A 21,785-nucleotide genomic window follows, 5' to 3' on the forward strand; every position below is an offset into this window, starting at 1 on the left:
TGTTTTGATTCTGTTATTTCTGGACGTGACGCAACGAGATTACCGGTTTCTGCCTCTTCCGCGTTCCCGTCCAATCACAGCAGCTTCTTTAACCGGAAGTTTTGAGTGAATCGAACGCGGGAAATCACCGGAGTCGTCATAAAGAAGACAGGGTAAAGAACTGCACTCCTAAATATCACAATAAATAGAATGTGCTTGATTTTGCTGTCGCGTTCATAACGTAAGGTACTTAAGTGTCGTTCGAAGTTTAACATGTATGTTAAACTCTTACATTTATAACTGAACAGTTTACGTAAAAGTGGCGCGCTGTAACCCTTAATGCGGTATTTAAATGTGCATATATTCCTGTCACGTCGGTCCGGTTTAATGATTGTGTCTTGTTGCACAGGCAGGAGTTTGGCTATAACAGAATGAAGGTCGTAACGTGTGAGATTGCGTGGCACAACAAGGAGCCCGTCTACAGTCTGGACTTCCAGCACAGCGCGGATGGACGCGTTCGTCGCCTGGCCACAGCCGGAGTAGACACCACAGTCAGAGTGAGCACACGCAGAGCACGTCCCTCCTACTGTCCTTTCATATTCAGGCTAAGAAGGGTTGCTCTTGGGAAGTAAACCAACGACGAAACAGCTAAAGGGGAGAAAACTCTCTATATACATGTTTTGTCACCAGAGAAGCATGTTTATCACCAAACTGCACTTTGTTATGCTGATTAAAAGGTTTATCAGTAATTGTTGTTGTCAAAGCACCAGCATGTTGTTATAAATCCATCTCCTGGGCACTGCCTAGGTGCCCAGGAGATGGATTTATAACAACACATAACCCCAGAAAGTGATCCCGGGGGCCTCCTTTGGGCAGCCCCCTCACCCGCATCTCTCCATCACTGCATGTGCTGTAGCATGTATGCAGGTTCCACTTGTGCAAGTGTGTTTGTTTCGGGCCTGCATCTCTATATGTATATGTTCAATAATGTGGGACTGTAAGGGATTGTATTATTATTATTATTATGAGTGTCAACAGGGTGATGTAGATGAGTTATTGGCCGTTTGTCCTGATTTTGCTGCAGCTGTGGCGGGTTGAGATGGGCTCAGATGGGAAGGCTGCAGTGGACTTCCTGTCTAATCTAGCAAGGCACACCAAGGCTGTCAACGTGGTGCGGTTTTGCCCCAATGGCGAGCTGCTTGCCTCTGGAGGAGACGGTATGTCACACACACATTAAGATCTCTTGTATTAAACGCCTAGGTCCAACTTTAAGTATACAAAAGTAATGCTATGCCCCAGATTAAATCACTTTAGCTGAGTGTGTGTGTGTGTGTGTGTGTGTGTGTGTGTGTGTGTGTGTGTGTGTGTGTGTGTGTGTGTGTGTGTGTGTGTGTGTGTGTGTGTGTGTGTGTGTGTGTGTGTGTGTGTGTGTGTGTGTGTGTGTGTGTGTGTGTGTGTGTGTGTGTGTGTGTGTGTGTGTGTGTGTGTGTGTGTGTGTGTGTGTGTGTGGTGTTATTGGGCACAGATGCTGCTATTTTGCTGTGGAAGCTGAATGACAGCAAGGAGCCGGAGCAGGTCCCACTGTTCCAGGAGGACGAAGATGCTCAGCACAACAAGGAGAGCTGGTTCGTCTTCAAGACACTCAGGTAGGCAAGAACAGAACACACACTTACTACCTACTTATTCCACTGAGAACCTGGAGGATCCCGTTTGTCACATCAGGCAATTTTAAGCTCATTTTCATGTCTCTAAGTCTTTCACCATCTCTGCATCACACACTCAGACTGGTCCGTGTCTCCACTTGTTTGTAGGGGACATATCGAGGACGTGTATGACATCTGCTGGACCCGGGATGGGAATTCCATGGTGTCTGGATCTGTTGACAACACTGCCATCATGTGGGACGTCAACAAAGGTAAGCTGAGCCTTTTCTCTTTAACTTCTATTTGGTTCCAGAGATACACAGTAGTTTGGTATTGTGTGATGAATATATCTGTAATAATATCATCATCATCTAACTTCAACTCCTTATCTGACTGTGTGTGTTTAGGACAGAAGCTGTGTATGTTGAACGACCATAAGAGCTACGTGCAGGGTGTGACCTGGGACCCTCTGGGGCAGTACGTTGCCACCCTCAGCTGTGACAGGTAAGAAGAAGGACACACACTGTGGCGTACGTTTTCTCTCCAACTCTTGCTGTGTCTTGTACTGACTGTGTTGCTTTGTGGCGCTCTGCTCTCCTCCCTCTCAGAGTGATGCGTGTGTACAGCGCTCACACCAAGAAGAAGGCTTTCTGCGTCAGTAAGATGAGCTCTGGGCCGCACGGCGAGGGGGAGGTCAGTGTTGGCGTGACCTTAATGAGGTTTATTGGTACAGATTTTATGTCGCTTATGTGAAAGGAATGATTTAAACGCTGGTACTGCATTGCTTCTCTCTTACTCTACAGGTCAAGCAGTATAGGATGTTCCACGATGACAGTATGAGGTCATTCTTCCGGCGCCTCTCCTTCACACCTGATGGCTCGTTCCTGCTCGCTCCAGGTTTGTGGTATAAAAACAAACCCAACGTTTCTTATGTTGTTTTATTTCTCATCAGAATCGTATTGAGATGCTGTTCTTGTTTCCCTTTTCTTACCACAGCGGGGTGCGTGGAGGCGGGCGAGAACGTTACGAATACCACCTTTATCTTTTCCAGGAAGAGCCTCAAGAGGTAACAGTGCAGTATTCATATTTAGACATTATCCCATAATGCATCTCTAATGCAGTAGTTAGTCGATGTTAATTATTCTGTCGTAATTATTCTGTCTTTTAGACCCATAGCCCACTTACCCTGTCCAGCCAAAGCCACACTAGCAGTGCGATGCTGCCCTGTCTACTTTGAACTGAGGACCAAGAAGGGAGAAGGTAAAGATTTATGCCCCATTAGTTTAGAGAAACCATTAGTATTCTTCATGCTGTCTTCTCTTGCGCATTTTCTTCATTTTCCCTCCAATTCCGTCCCACAGATGGTTCTATCCAAACTCTCCCTAACCTCTTCCAGCTGCCATACCGCATGGTGTTCGCAGTGGCATCTGAGGACTCTGTCTTCCTGTACGACACACAGCAGACCCTTCCCTTTGGCCTGGTGTCCAACATTCACTACCACACTCTCAGCGACCTGGCCTGGTAAACTATCGGTCCCTTTGCTTATTCTGAACTATTCTAAAACCAAAACTGTACGCAGGCGTAAATAAGAAGGTGAATGATGTTCAGTTCCTTTCTTCAGTGAGTCACTAAGCACAATAGCAGGGCCCCGGCTGTACATTTTAATACAATGTAACCATTACTTTTGTATTCTATCAATTGACTTGTGGTTCCTGTTTAGGTCTGGTGATGGTTCCTTCCTCGCCGTGTCTTCCACAGACGGCTATTGTTCCTTCCTCTCCTTCTCTCCCGGGGAGCTGGGCACCCCTCTGAAAGAGCCCCCCACCCTGGAGGTCATTGTCCCGTGCACTGGTCTTGAGAAAAAGGGTAAGAAGGCTTCAGTGGCTAAGAACCCGCCTGTCGCGCCCCAGCCGCCAAGTTCTGCCCCTGCCGCCACATCCCAAACCAGCCAGAGCAAAGACGCCCCGTCCACGACCCCCTCCACAGACGAGAAGAAGACCACCCCAAAAACCAAGCCTAAGCCTCAGCCCCGTAGGATCACCCTCAACACCCTGGAGGGCTGGGGGAAGCCCTCTCCCGCCAAAGCAGCCGTCCCAGCACCTTCGACCCCGACACCTGGGAGCACGAGTGCACCCTCCACTCCCAAACGGAACGCCCCCACCATCGCCTCCTCCTCTACAGCCCAGCCACGCACCGCCCCGCTTACGCCCTCCACCCCTAAAATCATCAAAAGTGCCAGCACCCCTGGGCCAAGCGCCCCAAAGCCCACCACACCCAAGGGACCCACCCCGAGGTAAATACAAGAGGAGTTATCATGCAACACTACACACAGTACATAGAAAAATATGTTTTTATGTCTGGATTGTGGTCATTTCTGGACACGATCATCATAATATGATGACTCTGCCCAGAGACAATCGAAGCTCTGTGTGTGTTTGGTTTATATTTGTGACTTGAAACATCTGCGTGCCTTGAATAACCTACACCAGCGAAGTAGAGTGTGTCCATGCAGAAGGGTTTATTTATTTTCAGGCTTTCTACCTTTTGTGTTCCATGATCTCTATCGTTAAACTGACGTGTGTAATCATTTTCATAACAAAGCCGCACACTTGTGCTTTTTTCTTGTCGTCTCCAGGCGAGTGTCATTGACTCCTGTCGCTCTGCGGTCTCCAGCCGGCAGCTCGCTCCTCGCCACTCCCTCCTCCACCGAGAAGGCTAAACATGGTAAGACTTTTTGGCTGCACACACACGAAAAGAGTCTGAGCGCACACAGGCATCTGATTCACTGTCAAGTGAGGATGAAGAGGATATGGAGCTGGAAGCGATGGCCAGGTCTCGCCTGTTGAAACAGCAGCGTGAGAAGAGAGAGGCCATTGACTCTCTGTTTCGCCATGTGCTGCTGTACCCTGTGGCGGGTGGTTGGCGTCATCTGCTCCAGGGATTGGCACTGATTGACAGCCTTCTGAGAAGCAGTGCCCAGCGACCTCTAGTTGACGCCCTCTCCTTCACTTCTCTAGATACAAGCTCGGCTTCCCATTTAAACCTGGTGTCAAACCTCTTGCAGCGTCACCAACAGTCCCAGGATGGAAAAGGTTTCTATGGCAACCTGCTTTCCCCTGCCTCCACCCCCTCTGTGCCCCCATCCCTGCTCATTGAGCTGCTGGTGTCCTTATGCCTGAGGTTCCTACGCTCTCAATACCCATCCTACCTGTGCCTGGGTCCCCAGGACCAGCAGGGTAACAGGGAGGTTCAGGTGAAGAGTGTGGAGGTGCTGACCCGAATGGTGAATGAGCTTGGCTTCTTAGCACAGGGACAAGAGGGTAACGGGGCCCGCTTGGAGCCCATCCGAAGACTACTCTCAGAATGTAAAGTACAACAATATGCCCTGCTTACTCTTTCTACATCCATGTATGTCACCCAGAGGGTGCTGGACAAGGGAACACCCAGAGGTGTGGAGCTCCTGGATGAACTGGGAGGCCTGTCAGAGGAGAGTCTGGTCAATCTGGGAACAGGAGGGGGTCAGGAACAGTTTCCCTTACAGATGGAATTACTGAAACTCATCCAGGCTCTCATCGTTCTGGAGTACCACCTGTGGCCTGGTGGGGCTGCCCCCTCAGTGGGGTCAGGTGGAGCCTCTGCACAGCCTTTGGAGCCTCGTGACTCTCCCACCGTCAGCACCCCACTTGCTCGTGAATGGCAGACTGCAGTCCTTTTCCAGCAGTCCATCAAGGCAGCCCAGTATGTCCCAAGCCACCCCATCACAGCCCAAGGGATGTTTGTGTCCGCAGCAGCCAGGGCTCTGCAGCCACACTACGGCTACGCCATGCACCCCCACTGGGTGTCACTGCTGTGCTCCACTCTGCCCTACCTGGGTCGCTCGCTTGGCATCATTGTGGCTCCGCTTATTGCCCAAATCTGCAGGAACCTCGACGAGCTTGTCAAGCTATATGAGCATGATGGAGGAAAGACTAATCAAAGGTACAAATATAACAGACTTGGCTTGTGAGTGTGAAACTGTGGTGTCTAACAAACAGAAACCTTTTCACCTCCAATCCTGTGGCCTGTTTTACTGTAAATGTGCCTTGATAGAATGTTTTGTTTGTGTCTGTTGTCTGATTAGCCTCGGTGGGAGGAGGGAAAACATTGCTCCTGACTACTCTCTGACTCTGCTTGAAGGCCTGACCACAATTACACACCACTGTCTATTGGACAACAAGAAGGTGGGAAAAGATACAAACACACACACATACAGCACTCACAGATTCCATACATCATTGAAAATATAAATTCTATTTCTCTTTCCTCTTTCCTCTTTGATAGTCCCTGGTTGCCTGTGACCCAGCAGATGTCCGTAATGCTCGCAATGCTGTGATTGAGGCACTACCACAAATGCTCAGTAGTATGGCGTTGTTATGGGGTGTTATCAGGAGGGAAGAGAGTCAGAGGAGGGCGTCTGACTCTGTCCAGAGTGGCAGACACACTTCCACATCCGTCTACTTTAGAAGCACTAAGGTGTGTATCTAAGCCGTAATGTTTGCATTTTCAATACCTTCAAACCTTCTAGATACAAACATACGTGGTGACAGATTGCCTTGATGTCATGTTCATGTGTAGATCCTGCGGCAGAGGATACTGGAGTTCCTGGTCCCTCTAACAGGGCAGTATGGGGTTCAGTTCATGGCTTCAGTGGGAGCTGTGTGGAGCAGCAGGAAGAGTAAGAGGAGACACAGGAACAAGGTAAGAACTGTAACGGACTGTAACGAAGGTTTTAAGATGTTTTCAGGGCACCTGTTGATATCTTTGCTCTTCTGTTGTCTGTAGGTTTTACCTGTGGCCAGTGAGCCTCGTCTGACCCTCGTAGACCTCGTGAAATCGTTGGACACCTTGTCTACAGACGCCATCCTACACTTGGTTAAGGAAGTGGTGAAAAAGCCACATCAAATCAAAGGAGACCCTGTATGAACTTGTGCTTACATACATACATACAGTACTCTGATCATGCATTCTCCAGGATGAAGTGCCCTGAAGTTAATTATGGAACATTTTCTTTCTCTTAATCAGATGTCCACCCTGGTTGATGTCCCCGTGTTGCAGTTCAGCTATGCCTACATCCAGAGGTATATAGGAAACTACAGCACAGGTCCCTGCCTCTGGTTTTATAAATGTACACTTTCAGTATTCATCTCACTGTCCCTGTGTTCCTGTATGCAGCGTCTCGGCTCAAATCCTGCAGGACAGTGTTGCTTCCCTCCTCAGTCTCCTACGGGATTCTATTCAGCTCAACCTGGCCCCACCTGGTCACTTCTTACTGCTGGGGTTGGTGTCATTTTTGCATATTCAAACTTCATGCAAAATATTGAGTTGCTGTAGTTTTGTCTCTGTGTCAACGCTCCATGTTTTCTCTGTGTTAATAGAAAAACATTTATAAGCAGTAAGAGATATTTTTAAACTTGCAGGATCCTCAATGATTTTGTGAACCGGCTCCCCAACCTGGACAATAAGAAGGACTCTAAAGACATGCAGGTATTAAGTTGATTAGCTAATAGCAGAGGACAGTCAGTATGAAACACTGTTGATAGGCTGAGATTGGAAATATGTGTTGTGTGTGATACTGATCCTGATATCATTATGTAGGAGGTGACCCAACGGATCCTGGAGGCAGTAGGCGGGGTTGCAGGCTCATCCCTGGAGCAGACCAGCTGGCTTAGTCGCAACCTTGAGGTCAAAGTTCAGCCACAGGTTTATCCTGAGGCGGAGGAAGTAGATGATGTGGATGCTGATCATCATGGTAATAACCATAGCATCTACATTCTAACTTCAAGTTCAGTTCCTAGGGAGTCAGCTTAGTCTTCTCTCTGAATGTTACCTGATAGTGTAGAGGCCTTAAACTAACTATGGAAATGTATCCAAATCCATCTAGAAGAGGAAGTAGCACGGATAAGTGATGCAGCTGGTAGAGGTGCAACTGAGGTAGATCTAGTAGGACAGAAATGATAATATGCAGAGAATCTGCTCAGGGTTATTTTCTTTTCATATCGTGAAATTAACATGTGTTCCTCCTATACCCATGCGCTGTATGATGAGCACTCAAGCACAGTTAGCACCTTAGGGCAGCTAGCAGAGGTAAGACAAGCATTATTCTGTGCACATACAGTCACAAGTGAACTCAAACTTCCTTCTATCTCTGTGTCCAGATTCAACAGCTCAAGCAAGCACGATGGTTTCCTCCTCTGCGCCCTCTGTTTATAGTGTGCAGGCGCTCGCCCTGCTCGCAGAGGTACGGCTTTGTGGTTGTACTAAAAGGGAATGAATGGGGAAGCAAACCTTAATGTGAGATTATTACTTGACACACTTTCTTGCTCCATAGGTCTTGGCACCACTTCTGGACATGGTGTATCGCAGCGATGAGAAGGAGAAAGCAGTTCCCCTTATCTCCCGACTCATGTATTATGTTTTCCCCTACCTGAAGAACCACAAGTAAGCTCCACCTAATGACGCCGATGTGTTGTGATGCTTAGTAGTTTTTTCTCCTTGGTCCTTTAATTGACTTTTTTTGTATGGTAGTGTCTACAACATGCCCAGCTTTGAAGCGGGGGCTCAGCTGCTGAGAAATCTAAGTGGCTATGCCTACACCAAAAGGGCCTGGAGGAAAGAGGTCTTTGAGCTCTTCATGGACCCCATGTTCTTCACCATGGATGCCTCCTGTGCACCCAGGTTAGAATGAGCATGCTTCTCCTTCACACAGAGGTCACATAACAGCCTTAAACAATGGTGTACAGTGTTTATACGTGAGTTATCTGAGATCAACAAGGAAATGAAAGATATTTGCATGTATGCAGAAAATTACAGAAGATGAGTGAGACTTGACTCTTGTTCACTGTGCTCTATTGTCCACAGCTGGAGATCCATCATTGACCATCTGTTGACTCATGAGAAGACCATGTTTAAAGACCTCATGAGTAAGTACAGCCTTGTGTGTTGTGTCATCCAAAAGACCCAGATTGATCCTTATAATACTGAGGTTGCCATGTAGAACCATGGAGATTGTTCAAAGTTGCGGAGTGTACAATCAGAGACATTAATGATTACTTGCTCTTTCAAATCTTAATTCATCTTTGCTGTAGGCATGCAGAGTGGCTCCCTGAAACTGTTTGCCAGTGCAGACCAGAAACCCATGCTGCTGAAGCGCCAGGCATTTGCCATGTTAAGCGGGGAACTGGATCAGTATCATCTCTACCTGCCCCTTATCCAAGGTGAGCCACTGGATATTGTATTAGATGTTTCTTGTGTGGGTGTCTCTGAAGTTTAAAGAGGAAGTCAGACAAATTGACTGACTGGACCTTCCTCTCTGTCCAGAGCGTTTCACTGAGGCTTTGCGTATGAACCCGAGCCCTGCTGTCTGTGCTCAAATATTCCTGATGTTCCGTGTTCTCCTGTTACGAATCTCACCCCAGCACCTCATCTCCCTTTGGCCAATCATGGTCACAGAACTGGTAAGATAACAGCCCGGTTTTAAGCAAAGAGAATGATGTACAGTTTGTGTGTTGTATTTATCGTAATGGGGATTTTATTTTATCTTACATTTGTTTTCCAGATTCGCGTATTTTCACGTTTGGAGAAAACACTGCAGGAAGATAAAGAAGTCTCAAAGTGAGTTCATTATCTCATCTTCAAATTGATGTTTCATTTGTCGGCCCTATTGATTCCCTCACTCAGAATACTAATGAGAGACTGTCCCCCATTACGCAGGCTGGCTAAAGTGGTGCGTGGAGCCATTGACCGGAATGGACCTGTGAATTTCTCCCAAGCCGAATTAGACATGTACCTCTCAGCCTGCAAGTTCCTCGACACCTCTCTGGCTTTTCCTCCAGAAAGGATGCCGATCTTTCAGATGTAAGAGCACCAGCCAGAAGGACTTACATTTGTCCTCTTCTCTATATTTTTTTCTGCAGTATGTTTTGTATTGAAATATTGTGTCTGTACCGTGTGCAGGTATCGCTGGGCTTTTGTTCCTGAGGTTGATGTGAACCGCTATAGTGGCCCAGAGAGCGCATTCCTAGATGGAGAGCAGGAGTGTACGCCTCATGTTGTCAGAACACTGGAAAGGATACAGCAACGATATGGGGTAAGGTTGAACATCTTCAAACTGCGAAAATGGTCAGATGGTGACGATAGAAACAATTATGTTTCATGCTATATTATATGTTTGACTTGGTTTGACTACATCTCCTTCCTGTGATTCTCCTGCATGTATTCCAGGTATTTAATGGGTTGAGTGAGGAGTCGTCCACAGAGCATTTGGAGTTCCCCCTCCTGACCCAAAGCTCCCTGTCCTCCATCACCCAGCTGGTACCCTTTCTTTCCACCCTTTGCTGCTCCTTCCAAGGTCCCCCCCTCAGCAGCCCCTCACTGAAGCACCCATTACCCCACCACCCAGTAGTAGACTACCCAGCAGCCAGCTCTGACAGGGTCCTGAAGAAGCTGGAGCACATCACTGAGGAAGAATTCCTGGACTCCATGGAAAGCTAAGACTCAAGCATGAAGCTTTCAGGAACTAGTCCATCCTCCCAAGCTATGAAATCCCTGACCTGCAGCCATATGAATGGAATACGTAGAATAGGCATAGCAACGATGATGTTTGAGGGTTGATTGATAAGTTCTAAGCCTCTTAAGAAAATAGAATTCAAAGATGTTATCCTTATTTATTTCACAGTAGAATTATATTATTATCCTGGTCTCACAGAGGGTCTTTCTGTTGGCTATCAATCCATCATCTGAGGTGAGAAGCACTTTGCACAGCGTGTTCCCCATCTCTTAGGGAGGCATAGAAGGTGTCAAGGCAAGTACATAATCACTGAATTCTGGGCTAGTTTGTCCATCTCATTTGTCTGCAACTCACAACTCTGAGGTAACTGCAGCTTGAAGGTTGTCGTCACTTAGTAAAATTAATACAGCTGGGGTGTAGTTAATGTATAAAATTGTGTGCAAAAATAATCTTTTACTTGTAGCCATTGCACTTTATGCGTCAGGTCCAGAACTTATCAATCAACCCTGGTATTGTGAACTTAAATGGAATGTGTAACCTTGGCTTGTCTCCTGATGAATACATTTTCTTTTGAGGTGTTGTCACTCATTCTGCACTTGAAAAGCTAAGGGACTGTACAATACTTATTCTTTCCAATGGGATTTTTGGATATTTTAAATTTAAGTGAAATATAATAACAAATGCCTGTATAGTGCTTCTGTTGTGTAGTATTCTCTGAGTGTCGTTTCAGTTACAGCTCATTCACACTGAGACTGATTCATGATGTCTAATCTCTAGTTTTAGACTTTAACTGACTAATCACTGAGCGGCAGCATGATCTGGAATAGATTTTTATGAAGGACGCTTTGAGATCAGACAGTAACATTTGTTGCCATGCAGAATTTGAGAGGGTGACACCAAATATCAATTTCACTGTGAAGAAGCATATATGTGTTAATGTGTTCTTTGGCTCCTATAGCTTCCATTAACCACACTGCCTAGTGCTAGTAAATGTCTGCCTGACTGTAGAATATAATGCAAGATGACACGTAAGAGAGATTGGTTTTCTATTTGGTATTTGATGGAAATTATAGAAAGGCACCTGGTAAAGCTCAATGTTAGTAATTTTATGGTTGAGTTAATAAATGTCAGTTATGTACAACAGGAAACGTCTCTACAAACATGACTTGGTTGTACCGTGCTAAAATACTGCTTGCCATTTTTGGTGTTTTATTCAAGGGAAATCTTTATTTTCAATCGTCTTTGTTTGACATAGCTGAATGTTAGTTATTTATTTTGGATCCTTTAAAGAATATGTCGTGTTTAGAATTAATAGAAAACCTTCATTAAATCAAACCAGCTCAAATGTTGTGTTTTCACTGAACTGATTTGATTTGATTGCCTGTTTTATATTTTATAGGTTTGCACAGGGTTAAGATGACTTCAGCTGAGCTGTGGCAGTACAGCATGTGTTCTGTTTCATGCACATTATTCATGTTGTGACATCACTGTACATTAAATGACTTCACAACTTGTTGCTCCCCAATCTGGACAAGGTATTTCTAGTTTCAAAGATTTCATAGTGAAGCCTGGACTGACTAGCCAACACTAACAGAGACACACACATAAACACCTTGTGTTTCCTTGGCACAGTTGAGTAATTTAGTAATCATTTTAGTCGAATTTTTTGGGGATTTCAGCACTGTTTTCCAACGTTTAATCTTCAATTTAGTTTCTATGAGTTCCTATTTCATTCAGTTTTGGTTTCGTTTTAGGGAAATAGAAAGAAACACACCCTTAACTGGTCCGAAATGGTGGCAAAGAGTTACTAAACGCTAAAATATTATTATAAATATAAAGTATTGAAACAGATATAAAAGCAATATCCCTCTCCCTCTTGTTTTGCCTCCCCTTAGTTGCGTTGTAGCACTTTGTTTGCTTTAGCGTGTGTAAACTGTGCGGCAGGGCGGTAACTCGCAGCAGGGCGCAGCAGTTCTGACAGCATATACAGTCGCACTTAGTTGTAGCTGTGTAGAGATGGCGGAGCAAGCCGACCGCGGTGTCCCACTCAGTACGGTAAGAGCGCTGTGTGTGCGTATGTCTCGGTGGCGTTAAACGCCGTAGTGTCACTGCGTGGTAATATTTGCAAACTAAACAACTGGATACAAAATGTTGTGTTTGTTTCCCTCATAATAGCCTGTGCGTGTGTGCATGTGTTAGGAGGCGTGTGTAGTTTGACTGGGCTAGCAAAACAAGTCAACGGATGTTTTTAGCGATATCATGCGAGTTTGTTGTCAGTGTTTGGTCATTTATTTATATCGGGGAAAACATATAATATTTACAAAAATAGCTGCCAAATCGACACACAGGCTTGTTAAACTGCTCTTTGGGAGGAAATGGGATCAAAAGTCAGTGCGGTGTCAGTCTGTTGTGGTTTCCTGGCCAAGTTTGACGTTTTGTGTTGCGCAAGTTGCTGCACTTACGGTAAAAGCGCCACTCTTCACAGAACACAACAGTCTAAAGAACATACAACCACTATGTGTAATCAGTGTTTCCATCGTCTTGTTTATACACACACATGTTGTCTGTCTAAATATACTTAGGGGAATGATTATAGACAAATTATTCAATATTCTATAAATGGTGTTGGTTTATAAGATAAGATACAATAAAAGTTTATCATCCCGATGGGAAATTATTGTGCAACAGTTACAGTACAGTGGAGAATGAATATACATTGGTTTGTTGTTGTTTAGGGCAGTCATTGGTTTTAAAGAGGGAATTCATTACAAAAACATATTGGTTGATTATTCCTCCCTTGCTGCACCCGAGTTCCTACATGAAACACGCCACACATGATGACACTTTTATTACAAAAGAGATCAAACCATTACTGTACTGTTCTGTTAAACTATTATTGTCTTATAAACATCGCACAAAAAGTTCAGAAATTTGTGTTTGATAGATTATTTCTCTGTTGTAACAATGCTTCTTGTCAATACATTTTATACCTTAGGAAAGCCTGTATAGTTCCCTTTTAAATGGTTCCCCATATGTAAGGAACATGCATTTGTAGGATGAGCAGCACAGCTGAGTATGTGGGTTGTGCTCATGAAAAATTTGCCAAATATTCTCTGCTAATGCCAAACAGCTTATTCTGCTGTTGCTATTGACTCTTGTTTGGTGTTGTTTGGTGGATTGGATGATTGAAGTCTATCAGTAACAAGGAAGAAACAAGACATATTGGCAATTTTACAATTTATTCATTCACCACCAACGTTAAAACCTGAACCCATGAACCTAACCTGGCGTCCAGCTGGTCCCTCTGAGAGCCTGGATAGAGGGAGGGTGGGTCACAGTTCTGTGGGTCTTAAAACCTTCTAAACCTTAAAACCTTTTAAACCTTTTAAACCTTAATTATAATTGTTAATATTTTGAAAACGTAGGCGTCACAAAAGCAGCACTAACAAATGGCACATTGTTTTCATTATTTGAAGAATGTGTGTAAGCCAACGTCACTCTCATCTTGTCAGGTTTTGATGAACAATGATAACTATTACTATTTTCTTGTGTAGAATGTTAGTTAATGTTACAGTTAACTTCTGTAATAAAGCATTCCTCATGGAGAGCCTGAGAGCCTGCCTCTACTGTAACTGCACCAATACAGGTGCAACACAATTCAAGTTAAATTTCACTTTTATTTCTCTTGTTCTTCCTTGTTCACCATCTGTAGTGCCTTTTGATTTGTTCCACTTTCAGCTATGCCCCAAGTTTCTTCACAGCAATTCCACCAGCCACAAATGGCCGTTCGGTGCCATAGCCGAGCTAATAGGTGAGTCTCATTACATGCAAATATGTATTCTTAAACGAGTCTTTTATCCATTCTGTCAGTCATCTCAAACCTGTTTGGCCAGGTCTAATGATGATGATGATGACGAGTCTATTGTGTCTATTGTGTTTGATCTGCATTGAAGCTTTTCCGATCATGGTGCGTTCATTGCGGGGCTGCACAATTAAGGAAATTCAATTATATTGGAAATAAGCCGGCGATTACCAAATTGTAAGTAGTTTATTTAACTATACAATAGTTTGAGGAAGGCTTCATCTTATGGTTGCGTTTGGGTGCCTGCAGTGTGCTATGGTAGTCATAGTATGAACACACACATACATGCTCCAATTATAGAAGTCGGATAGGATTTGACTCAAGAGCTTGGTTCAATGCGGTTCAACTTCCATTCTGTCAAAACGTTATAGGAGGGGCTTTAGTTTCTTTGCTCTCCATGACCAATAAGCTGATGTGTGTGTGTGTGTGTGAAGCCTGTGTCTCTATGTCCCCAGACAATGCCTACGATCCTGATGTCAACGCTAAGCAGTTCTGGATTGACAAGACTATGCTGGATGAACAGGTATGCCTCACCTTTATGGATAATGGAAATGGAATGGATCTGGAAAAGATGCGCAAGATGCTCAGGTGCGGATGCTGCTTCCTCTACTCTGGATATGAATGTGAAAAATAACATTTCTTTATATTTAACCATGTGACTGATTTGATATCCATACCACACAGCTACGATTGACCTCATAATGACCACTGATATAAACTAAACGCTCAAATAATCAATGTCTATGACCCATGATCATTTATACTCACCATGAACATCTAACTTCCCCCTCAAGCTTTGGGTTCAGTGACAAGGTTGCTGTAAAGGGTGTTGTTCCAATTGGTATCTATGGAAACGGTTTCAAATCCGGCGCCATGCGTCTTGGACGAGATGCGATTGTCTTCTCCAAGTCAAAGACCACCTCGTGCATCGGGATGCTCTCCCAGAGTTACCTGGAAGGAATTTCCGCCGAGCAAATTATGGTACCAATTGTGAGCTTTAAGAACACAGAAACAAACTATATCCTTTATCTGCTGCTGCATAAAAGTGTGTTTCTTTCTTTCTTAAGATTATATGCTGTGTATATGAATTGTAAGTGGAATGTGTGTGACTGACATGAACCTTCATGGGCAGCTTCCCGAATAGTTTGCATTATTTAAGAATTTGAAGGAGACCTCGTTTGGGGTTTTCAGTAGACCCCGCTCTTTGTCATGCTTAGTGCAGCAGCTCTGTGTCATAGTCCAGTTGGGTGTTGTCCTTGACTTCAGCTGAACTCAGTGTGGCAGAGGAGCAACAGGCCAGTCTGGATGACATACTGTGCTACTCACCATTCCAGACAGTGGCAGAACTCCTCACTGAGGTCAATGCCATCAGACCCCCCTTTTCCCAGAAGAGCACAGGCACACGGATCCTCATTTGGAATCTTCCCAGGTCTGTCTGACACAAGTACACACACACTTGCATTTTTAGCACAATTGTCTCAAAATGGACCTTAAATGCTCTGTGCTAATAGTTTGCCAGCTTTGTAGCGTTGATAACACAGGACTGACTATCTGCCCCTATGTTTTGTCTTCAACAGTACATCAACTGGAACTACAGAGTTTGATTTTGAGACGGATCGTTATGATATTCGACTTCCATTACATACAACTGAGGTCCAATCATATGTCCCTGAGAGTGAACTCTCACTGCGTGTAAGGAATATGAATGATTCATGTCTGAATATGAAAATGTGTTTGACTGTATTGTGTCAATGTCTGGCAGAATTTATATTTTTACTACAAACTACTGAGGAGTTTCATCAGTTTAGATCTTAAGTGTTTTTCAGATCCCTTTTATGAGAAATCAACACTTGACTTACCTTTGCCTGCCTTTGCCTTTGTATGTGACTCATTGCTGATTCAGCCAATGAGGGTTAGTAAACCAAGTGAGGCAATGTTTGCGTAATATGCTGTAGAACAAATCTGATACAGAGTACAGAGTACACACATGATTTAGGCTATCGACCCGACTACAGTGTTTACAACAAAATATTTGTTGTCTTAATTTGTGCCTGGTAGGCAAGACTATTACTATTAAAAGTTGCGTCTTTTAACGTTTTAGGCATATTGCAGTATACTGTACCTGAAGCCTCGAACGCAGATCAACGTACGTGGCCAAAAAGTCAATACTCAGCTGATCACCAAGAGTCTAGCCTTCATCACAAAGGACAGCTACAAACCCTGTTTCCTGGGCGTATCCTTTGATCATATGCAAGATCAAATAAATGCCTGATAATGTATGTTTACAATATTCTGGTCTAGTGAGTGTATCTTTCAGCTTTGAATTTCCCTTAAAGTTTAATGTCAGAACAAACGCATTCCTATCACTTTTGGGTATAGCACCAAAAGCAAAGACCACTGCGGCATTATGATGTACCACAAGAACCGACTCATCAAAGCTTATAAACGCGTGGGCGGCCAGCTAAGGGTGAGAGTGTATGTTGTTTTGAGGGTGTGTTATTTACAATTGTTCCATGTCTTATCACTTGTATTGATTGTGTTTTTGTCCCTTACAGGCCCTTGTTAAAGGTCTTGGAGTCATTGGGGTCATAGACTGTAACTTCCTGGAACCGACCCACAACAAACAGAGCTTTAGTGACAATGATAAGTACAGGTAGTTGCATCTGTATTGAACTCGGTTTAATCAGAAACTCAATGAGTCAAGGTCCCTTCTTGATATTCAAACCGGTGGCTTTAGCATCCACCAATATGACCATGAAACTGAAAAGCAGCTTTCTGTTTTGCCTGATTTCTTTGTACAGGAAAACAATCAACAGTTTGGCCATTAAGTTGGATGAATACTGGAAGGAAATCGCCCACAGGAGAAAGCAGGAGAACCCAAACAACACCATACCTGTAGAAGATGCTACGTTAGTACATGACTGATCATGCACATATTCCCACATGCACAGACAGTGTATCATAATGTGACAAGAAATCATATTTCTATGATTGTTTGAATGAATTACTCTCAAACAAACTCACACAAAATCATTGTTTGTGAGTTTGTTCTTTCAGAGGGAATGTTGGTAAATTATTTAGACCTGGATGAAGATGGGACCTAATATGAAGATGCACAAACATTTCCTTGTCAAAACATTTTCAGTTTCTGCGTGCTGTTATTTTTTTACTCCTTCTGTGTCTATAGGAAGCAAGCAGAACAAACCTGGGTGCAGTGTGACGAATGTTTGAAGTGGCGCAAACAACCTGATGGGATCAGCAGCAAGCTCCCAGAAAAGTGGTTCTGCTATTTAAATCCTGACCCTGAGTTCAGGTTAATCAAAGATTACCTACATCTCTCTTGCAGTCGTTCCTTTTGTGACAGAAACTAATGATTTATGGAAAAAAATCAGTCAGCCTATAACCGATTTTCATTCAACACATAAACAACAGAAGTATATCTCTTCATTCATGCACACTCAGTGGATTATGTTATTAAGGAATGTTATGCTAACTTTCATGTTTAGGAGCTGCGAGGCAGAGGAGGAACGTGAGGATTCTGAGGATGAACAGCCATACAGCAAGACCTACAAACAACAGTGGGTTCCATTGATTTTTGCACAACGTCTGCCCCTGAATGTAACTGATTGAATAGTTGGACTCAATAAGAATGTTATACTGTCAGTCAATAAGTGTAATGTTCGCTGTTGAATTATCTGATCAATACAAGTTTATTGTTATCGACTCTCTGGCTTATTGTCCTCTCATCTGTCATTTATTTGTTACAGTGAACGCACAGAGAAAATGAATCAGGATAGGGAGAGAAAAAGGGTAAGAAACACATCGGCTGCTGTAAACTGTTGAATGTGTTTACATACCGGGTTTCATATATTCTGAATTGTCAGGGACTGTCTGTCCAAAACTGAAAGTCATATCCACGAAATTGATGATTAATATTTCATTAGGGGCTATGTTGAAAATAAAATAAATAGAATTTAGAATTATTCAAGCAACAAGGCAAAAGTTGTTCTTTTTGAGAGAAACAATTTAAATATTACGGTGATAAGGTGGGAATATATACTGGAGAAAAGTTGTTTTGATCGCTCAAAATGAGCATTTTTTACTGACCTGCTATAGATTGAATCAATATTGTACAGAGCTAATTGTAACCCATTTGCTATGAACTGAAACAATTAATTCTGATACAAATTACCTCTTTTCTTTAACCGTAATGAGAATTTACAACAATGATTCTATTGATGTGACAGTGTGTCTGATATTATTTCTGTCAACTTCCTTCTAGCTTGAAGACGAGCAGAAGCGTCAGGAGAAGGAGCGGTTGGCTGCTCTTAAAAAGCAAAATTTGGATCTGATGCGTTGGAGTGCAGACCTGAAGCGCCAGTTACGCGGAACCCGAAAAACACAAAACAAAGCCTCTGTGGAGGGGGCTATACCCAGTACATACTTGGCCACTGGGACCACCAGGGGAAAATCCAGGAGGGAGGGAACAGAGGCTGATACTTCAGAGAGCACACCCAAAAGACCTCGAGTGAATGCGCTCCAAAGAGCTCGGCCCCACTCTAATCCCTTTACCATTACATTTAGTGACAAAGATAATACTGATGGTGGTGATAAGGAAAACGACGCTGACCCGCTGATGGAGAACTTTGCTGCCTCAGAGGAGAATGGTCCAGGATCGGGCTCTGCAGGACTCCCATCCGCGCTGTTCACCGCTGCAACCCAGACAGAAGTACCAAGTGGAAATGCACATGGACATACAAGTGAGGTACAGAAACTGCACAAGCTCATGCAGACGACAGCTCAGGAGAGAGATTTGTTGAAAGAACAAGTGGCTCAGCTTACTGACCAGCTACAGAGCATGGAGACCAGACTTCAAGTGTCTCAGGCCACGGGGTCCACACACCAGCCAGAAGAAGCAGAAGAAGCCCAACACTACAGAAGCCTGCTTGAGGAGGCCAATCAGAAGATTGATGAACTGGTTAAGGAGAAAGAGGCTTCCATGAATGCTCCTAAGGCCTATGAAGAGGAAAGGAAACAGGAAAATGATGAGATTGCGTTGCAAGTTGACCATTTGTACAGACAACTGGATCAAAGCAACAGGGAGAGGGATGAGTTACGCTCACAGGTGAGACACGTCTATCCTCATTTATCAGTCATGACACGTAATTGCTGGACAGCGCTGCTCAATCCCACAATGACTGCAAGTCTGAAAAGCAGCAGCCTGACCACAGAATATGACTCACAAAATAATTTACTTTAAGAAATGCTCAACTACAGTTCTACTTTGTTGAAAAGTTTTGCATTACACACACTTCACTGGTTGTATCTTTGCTTTTTATACTTTTTTCTATTCAATTTTTATTGACTCTTTGCCTTGCTTCCCCCTTTTCGCGCCATTGTTTGCATAACCACCAGTTGGCTCGCCTGGAGGAAGAGAAAGCAAACCTCATATCCCAGTGTGAAGAGCTTAAGTTGAGCCTGCAGAGGCAGAGCTCACACACTGAGGGAGATTGCTCAACTCCACATACTGAACATAATTCCACAACACAAGCAGTTCCACAAGACTCAAGAGGGTCAGAAGCAGCTGGCTCAGCTTCAAGCTCTGGTGCATCCAGACACTTACAGGTAAGACACGTGAAGACATGCTTCACTGTTAAAAAAGTGCATTTGAAATAGGTGCACTGGTTGTATCTTTGCTATTGATCCTTTTCTCTCCATTGTTTGCAACCAAGTGTGAAGAGCTCAAGTTGAGCCGCTCAACTTCACACACCGCACGTTATCCTCAAACACAAGCAGTTCCACAAGACGCAAGAGGGACAGGAGGCTCTCGCACACCGTCAATCCCTGGTGCATCCAGAAGGTAGGTCTGATGGAAGATCAATCACAATGTTTGATTTATCATGTATGATAAGGTCATTGATCAACTCAACACCCCAGCAGAATAATACAGGTTTGCTTTCTCTCTCTCTCTCTCTCTCTCTCTCTCTCTCTCTCTCTCTCTCTCTCTCTCTCTCTCTCTCTCTCCTTGTCTGGCTCAGTCTGGTGCAGCTGAGACAGAATGTGGGACATCTTCTTTCTTATTTTGTGCCTGCTCTGGACCTGGACCAAGTGAATTATGAGTGTGACGTCATTGATGAGATCCTTGTACAGGTTCTTTCTGATGAGGAGACTCTGGCAAAGATAGGCAAAGTTTTTTTGTAAATATTTGATCGGCTCAATCATGAAGTTTAATTTAATCTTTTTTCAGTTATGACTTTGGAGTTCATACTGTTTGCATGCTTTATAAAGAGATAAAACATGCAAACAAGGCCAAATCATGTTTCCCAATAAACTCACGGCATTGACACACTGGTTGGCCTGACGATGGCGCTGTAATAACCACTTCCTGATATTTTTGCCAGTAACTAAGTAACAAAATGTAAAATCTAATATTATATATCTATCTATCTTTTTTTTGCCATATTACATTTTTTACAATGTTTTTATACCGTACAAATGTTAACATGTACAACGTCTCAAGCCAGGTGAAAGTTTACTCCGTTTTCTCTTATTCTTTACCTTTTTGCTACAACTGCCAAAGCTAAGAGGGAATGGCTTAAAATGACTCCGTTTCACAAATGAATGATTGTATTGTAACCAAACTTGGTTGGTTAACATGTGCTTGTATAATTATGTGGACATCAGTAACATTTGTAGCAATAACTTTGGAACTGGAATGGTACAATGAAATGTTTTTTTTGGTTTGTCAGCCAGGTTGCAGGGGAGAGATACACGTGGTAGTGAGCAACATAGGATCAGAGTGAGAGGATCGCTTTTATTTAACGGTTTGTTGGAGCACGAGTGTGTATATTACTAAGTGTAACAGCAGGAATGTACTTTAAATATGTTGTGATATTAGTTGGCAAGGAATGCTTTAGGTAAAGTATTCAAGCTTGCCTTTGAATTCCCTTGTGCTTAGATACTGAGTCTTATTGTCTCTAGCTGCTGGTCCAGCCTAGTTACCGGCGAGAGATGGTTTTTTTTACTCATTATTTTTATTTGCTCTATGTTCTATCAATCTTGTCACTTTTCTTACTTTAATATCCATTTATTTGAATAGCTGTGAGTAGATACCTCAGGGGTCGGAGTCATCCATTTGCTCATCATTTATAAGGGGGCGGAGTCAAGTATCAAAGTGGAGTTACTGTAAGATGGCTCCGTGGGTGCTGGCTGCCATGTGAGGAGCTCCCTACTCAGGGCCTTATGCAGGGTTTTGAAATGACAGAAGAAAAGGATTGTTGTTTTTTTAGTTCTGTAATATGAATGTACCAAAAAAAATACATTACAAACAATAAACTCTTCTACACACTAACTATTTACTACACATTATCTATTGTAACCCATTAACCTGTGTGAGTACACGTGAACCTGTGTTGATTGAACGTTTCTCTTGGTCTTTCCCTCCACTTATTCACTTTGTGGCTCACTGAAATTACATAAAGTTAAAACATATACAGACACATGCACAAGATGTCACCATCAGGTTGAGCAAAAGCAACAGAGAAATCTTTTTTTTACTATTTACTCATCTTCAAAACTTTACATTTCCATAGAGTGATATATGATATTGCATTATTGTTACAAGTATTTAAGTTTGGATGACATCACTGTAGTAATTAAATTACATTACTTTGTTAGAGTGATGGCATCACTGTTGTTTATTTAAGTAGTTTTACTGTTGGAAGTAGTAGTTCCTTGACCGTACATTTGATTGTAC

The 21,785-nt window shown here is 43.5% G+C and overlaps 3 protein-coding genes across 3 annotated transcripts; all 3 read left to right on the top strand.

Moving 5' to 3' along the window:
* The first annotated feature begins 117 nt into the window (after window positions 1–117).
* On the top strand, window positions 118–4,403 carry LOC143007648 (chromatin assembly factor 1 subunit B-like). Its single transcript, XM_076159064.1, has 14 exons — window positions 118–152; window positions 389–536; window positions 1,064–1,196; window positions 1,505–1,625; window positions 1,791–1,894; window positions 2,030–2,126; window positions 2,231–2,315; window positions 2,426–2,519; window positions 2,619–2,688; window positions 2,791–2,882; window positions 2,984–3,143; window positions 3,343–3,915; window positions 4,258–4,346; window positions 4,396–4,403. Exons 2-14 carry the CDS (start codon window positions 411–413, stop codon window positions 4,401–4,403), a joined length of 1,752 nt encoding a protein of 583 aa, XP_076015179.1. The 5' UTR covers window positions 118–152; window positions 389–410.
* On the top strand, window positions 4,383–11,692 carry LOC143007712 (protein DOP1B-like). Its single transcript, XM_076159160.1, has 19 exons — window positions 4,383–5,600; window positions 5,743–5,842; window positions 5,943–6,134; window positions 6,237–6,359; window positions 6,444–6,578; window positions 6,684–6,739; window positions 6,834–6,938; window positions 7,079–7,145; window positions 7,257–7,410; window positions 7,817–7,899; window positions 7,990–8,099; window positions 8,187–8,336; window positions 8,520–8,581; window positions 8,747–8,875; window positions 8,979–9,115; window positions 9,217–9,272; window positions 9,372–9,515; window positions 9,615–9,747; window positions 9,882–11,692. Exons 1-19 carry the CDS (start codon window positions 4,432–4,434, stop codon window positions 10,149–10,151), a joined length of 3,375 nt encoding a protein of 1,124 aa, XP_076015275.1. The 5' UTR covers window positions 4,383–4,431; the 3' UTR covers window positions 10,152–11,692.
* Window positions 11,693–12,128: 436 nt separating this feature from the next.
* Window positions 12,129–21,547, top strand: LOC143007666 (uncharacterized). The gene is made up of 17 exons (XM_076159087.1): window positions 12,129–12,222; window positions 13,906–13,978; window positions 14,485–14,617; window positions 14,824–15,047; window positions 15,302–15,458; window positions 15,607–15,721; window positions 16,131–16,262; window positions 16,377–16,496; window positions 16,585–16,682; window positions 16,831–16,938; window positions 17,217–17,342; window positions 17,536–17,607; window positions 17,797–17,839; window positions 18,312–19,154; window positions 19,445–19,654; window positions 19,762–19,889; window positions 20,068–21,547. Exons 1-17 carry the CDS (start codon window positions 12,184–12,186, stop codon window positions 20,228–20,230), a joined length of 2,784 nt encoding a protein of 927 aa, XP_076015202.1. The 5' UTR covers window positions 12,129–12,183; the 3' UTR covers window positions 20,231–21,547.
* Window positions 21,548–21,785: the final 238 nt, after the last annotated feature.

This window comes from Genypterus blacodes, unplaced genomic scaffold (genome assembly GCF_046128005.1).
Source record: "Genypterus blacodes isolate CSIRO-AG114 ecotype Tasmania unplaced genomic scaffold, CSIRO-AGI_Gbla_v1 ptg000093l_1, whole genome shotgun sequence".
In the NCBI taxonomy this organism is placed as follows: domain Eukaryota; kingdom Metazoa; phylum Chordata; class Actinopteri; order Ophidiiformes; family Ophidiidae; genus Genypterus; species Genypterus blacodes.

Bases quoted from the DNA above. Each gene is read 5' to 3' on its own strand.
- LOC143007712 (XM_076159160.1), top strand. From the start codon at position 4,432: ATGGAGCTGGAAGCGATGGCCAGGTCTCGCCTGTTGAAACAGCAGCGT. The intron at 6,740-6,833 runs GTATATAGGAAA...TCCTGTATGCAG, and splicing joins AGCTATGCCTACATCCAGAG to CGTCTCGGCTCAAATCCTGC. The intron at 9,273-9,371 runs GTGAGTTCATTA...CCCATTACGCAG, and splicing joins GAAGATAAAGAAGTCTCAAA to GCTGGCTAAAGTGGTGCGTG.
- LOC143007648 (XM_076159064.1), top strand. From the start codon at position 411: ATGAAGGTCGTAACGTGTGAGATTGCGTGGCACAACAAGGAGCCCGTC. The intron at 2,127-2,230 runs GTAAGAAGAAGG...CCTCCCTCTCAG, and splicing joins GCCACCCTCAGCTGTGACAG to AGTGATGCGTGTGTACAGCG. The intron at 2,689-2,790 runs GTAACAGTGCAG...TCTGTCTTTTAG, and splicing joins TCCAGGAAGAGCCTCAAGAG to ACCCATAGCCCACTTACCCT.
- LOC143007666 (XM_076159087.1), top strand. From the start codon at position 12,184: ATGGCGGAGCAAGCCGACCGCGGTGTCCCACTCAGTACG. The intron at 15,459-15,606 runs GTCTGTCTGACA...TGTCTTCAACAG, and splicing joins CTCATTTGGAATCTTCCCAG to TACATCAACTGGAACTACAG. The intron at 17,608-17,796 runs GTGGGTTCCATT...TATTTGTTACAG, and splicing joins AGCAAGACCTACAAACAACA to TGAACGCACAGAGAAAATGA.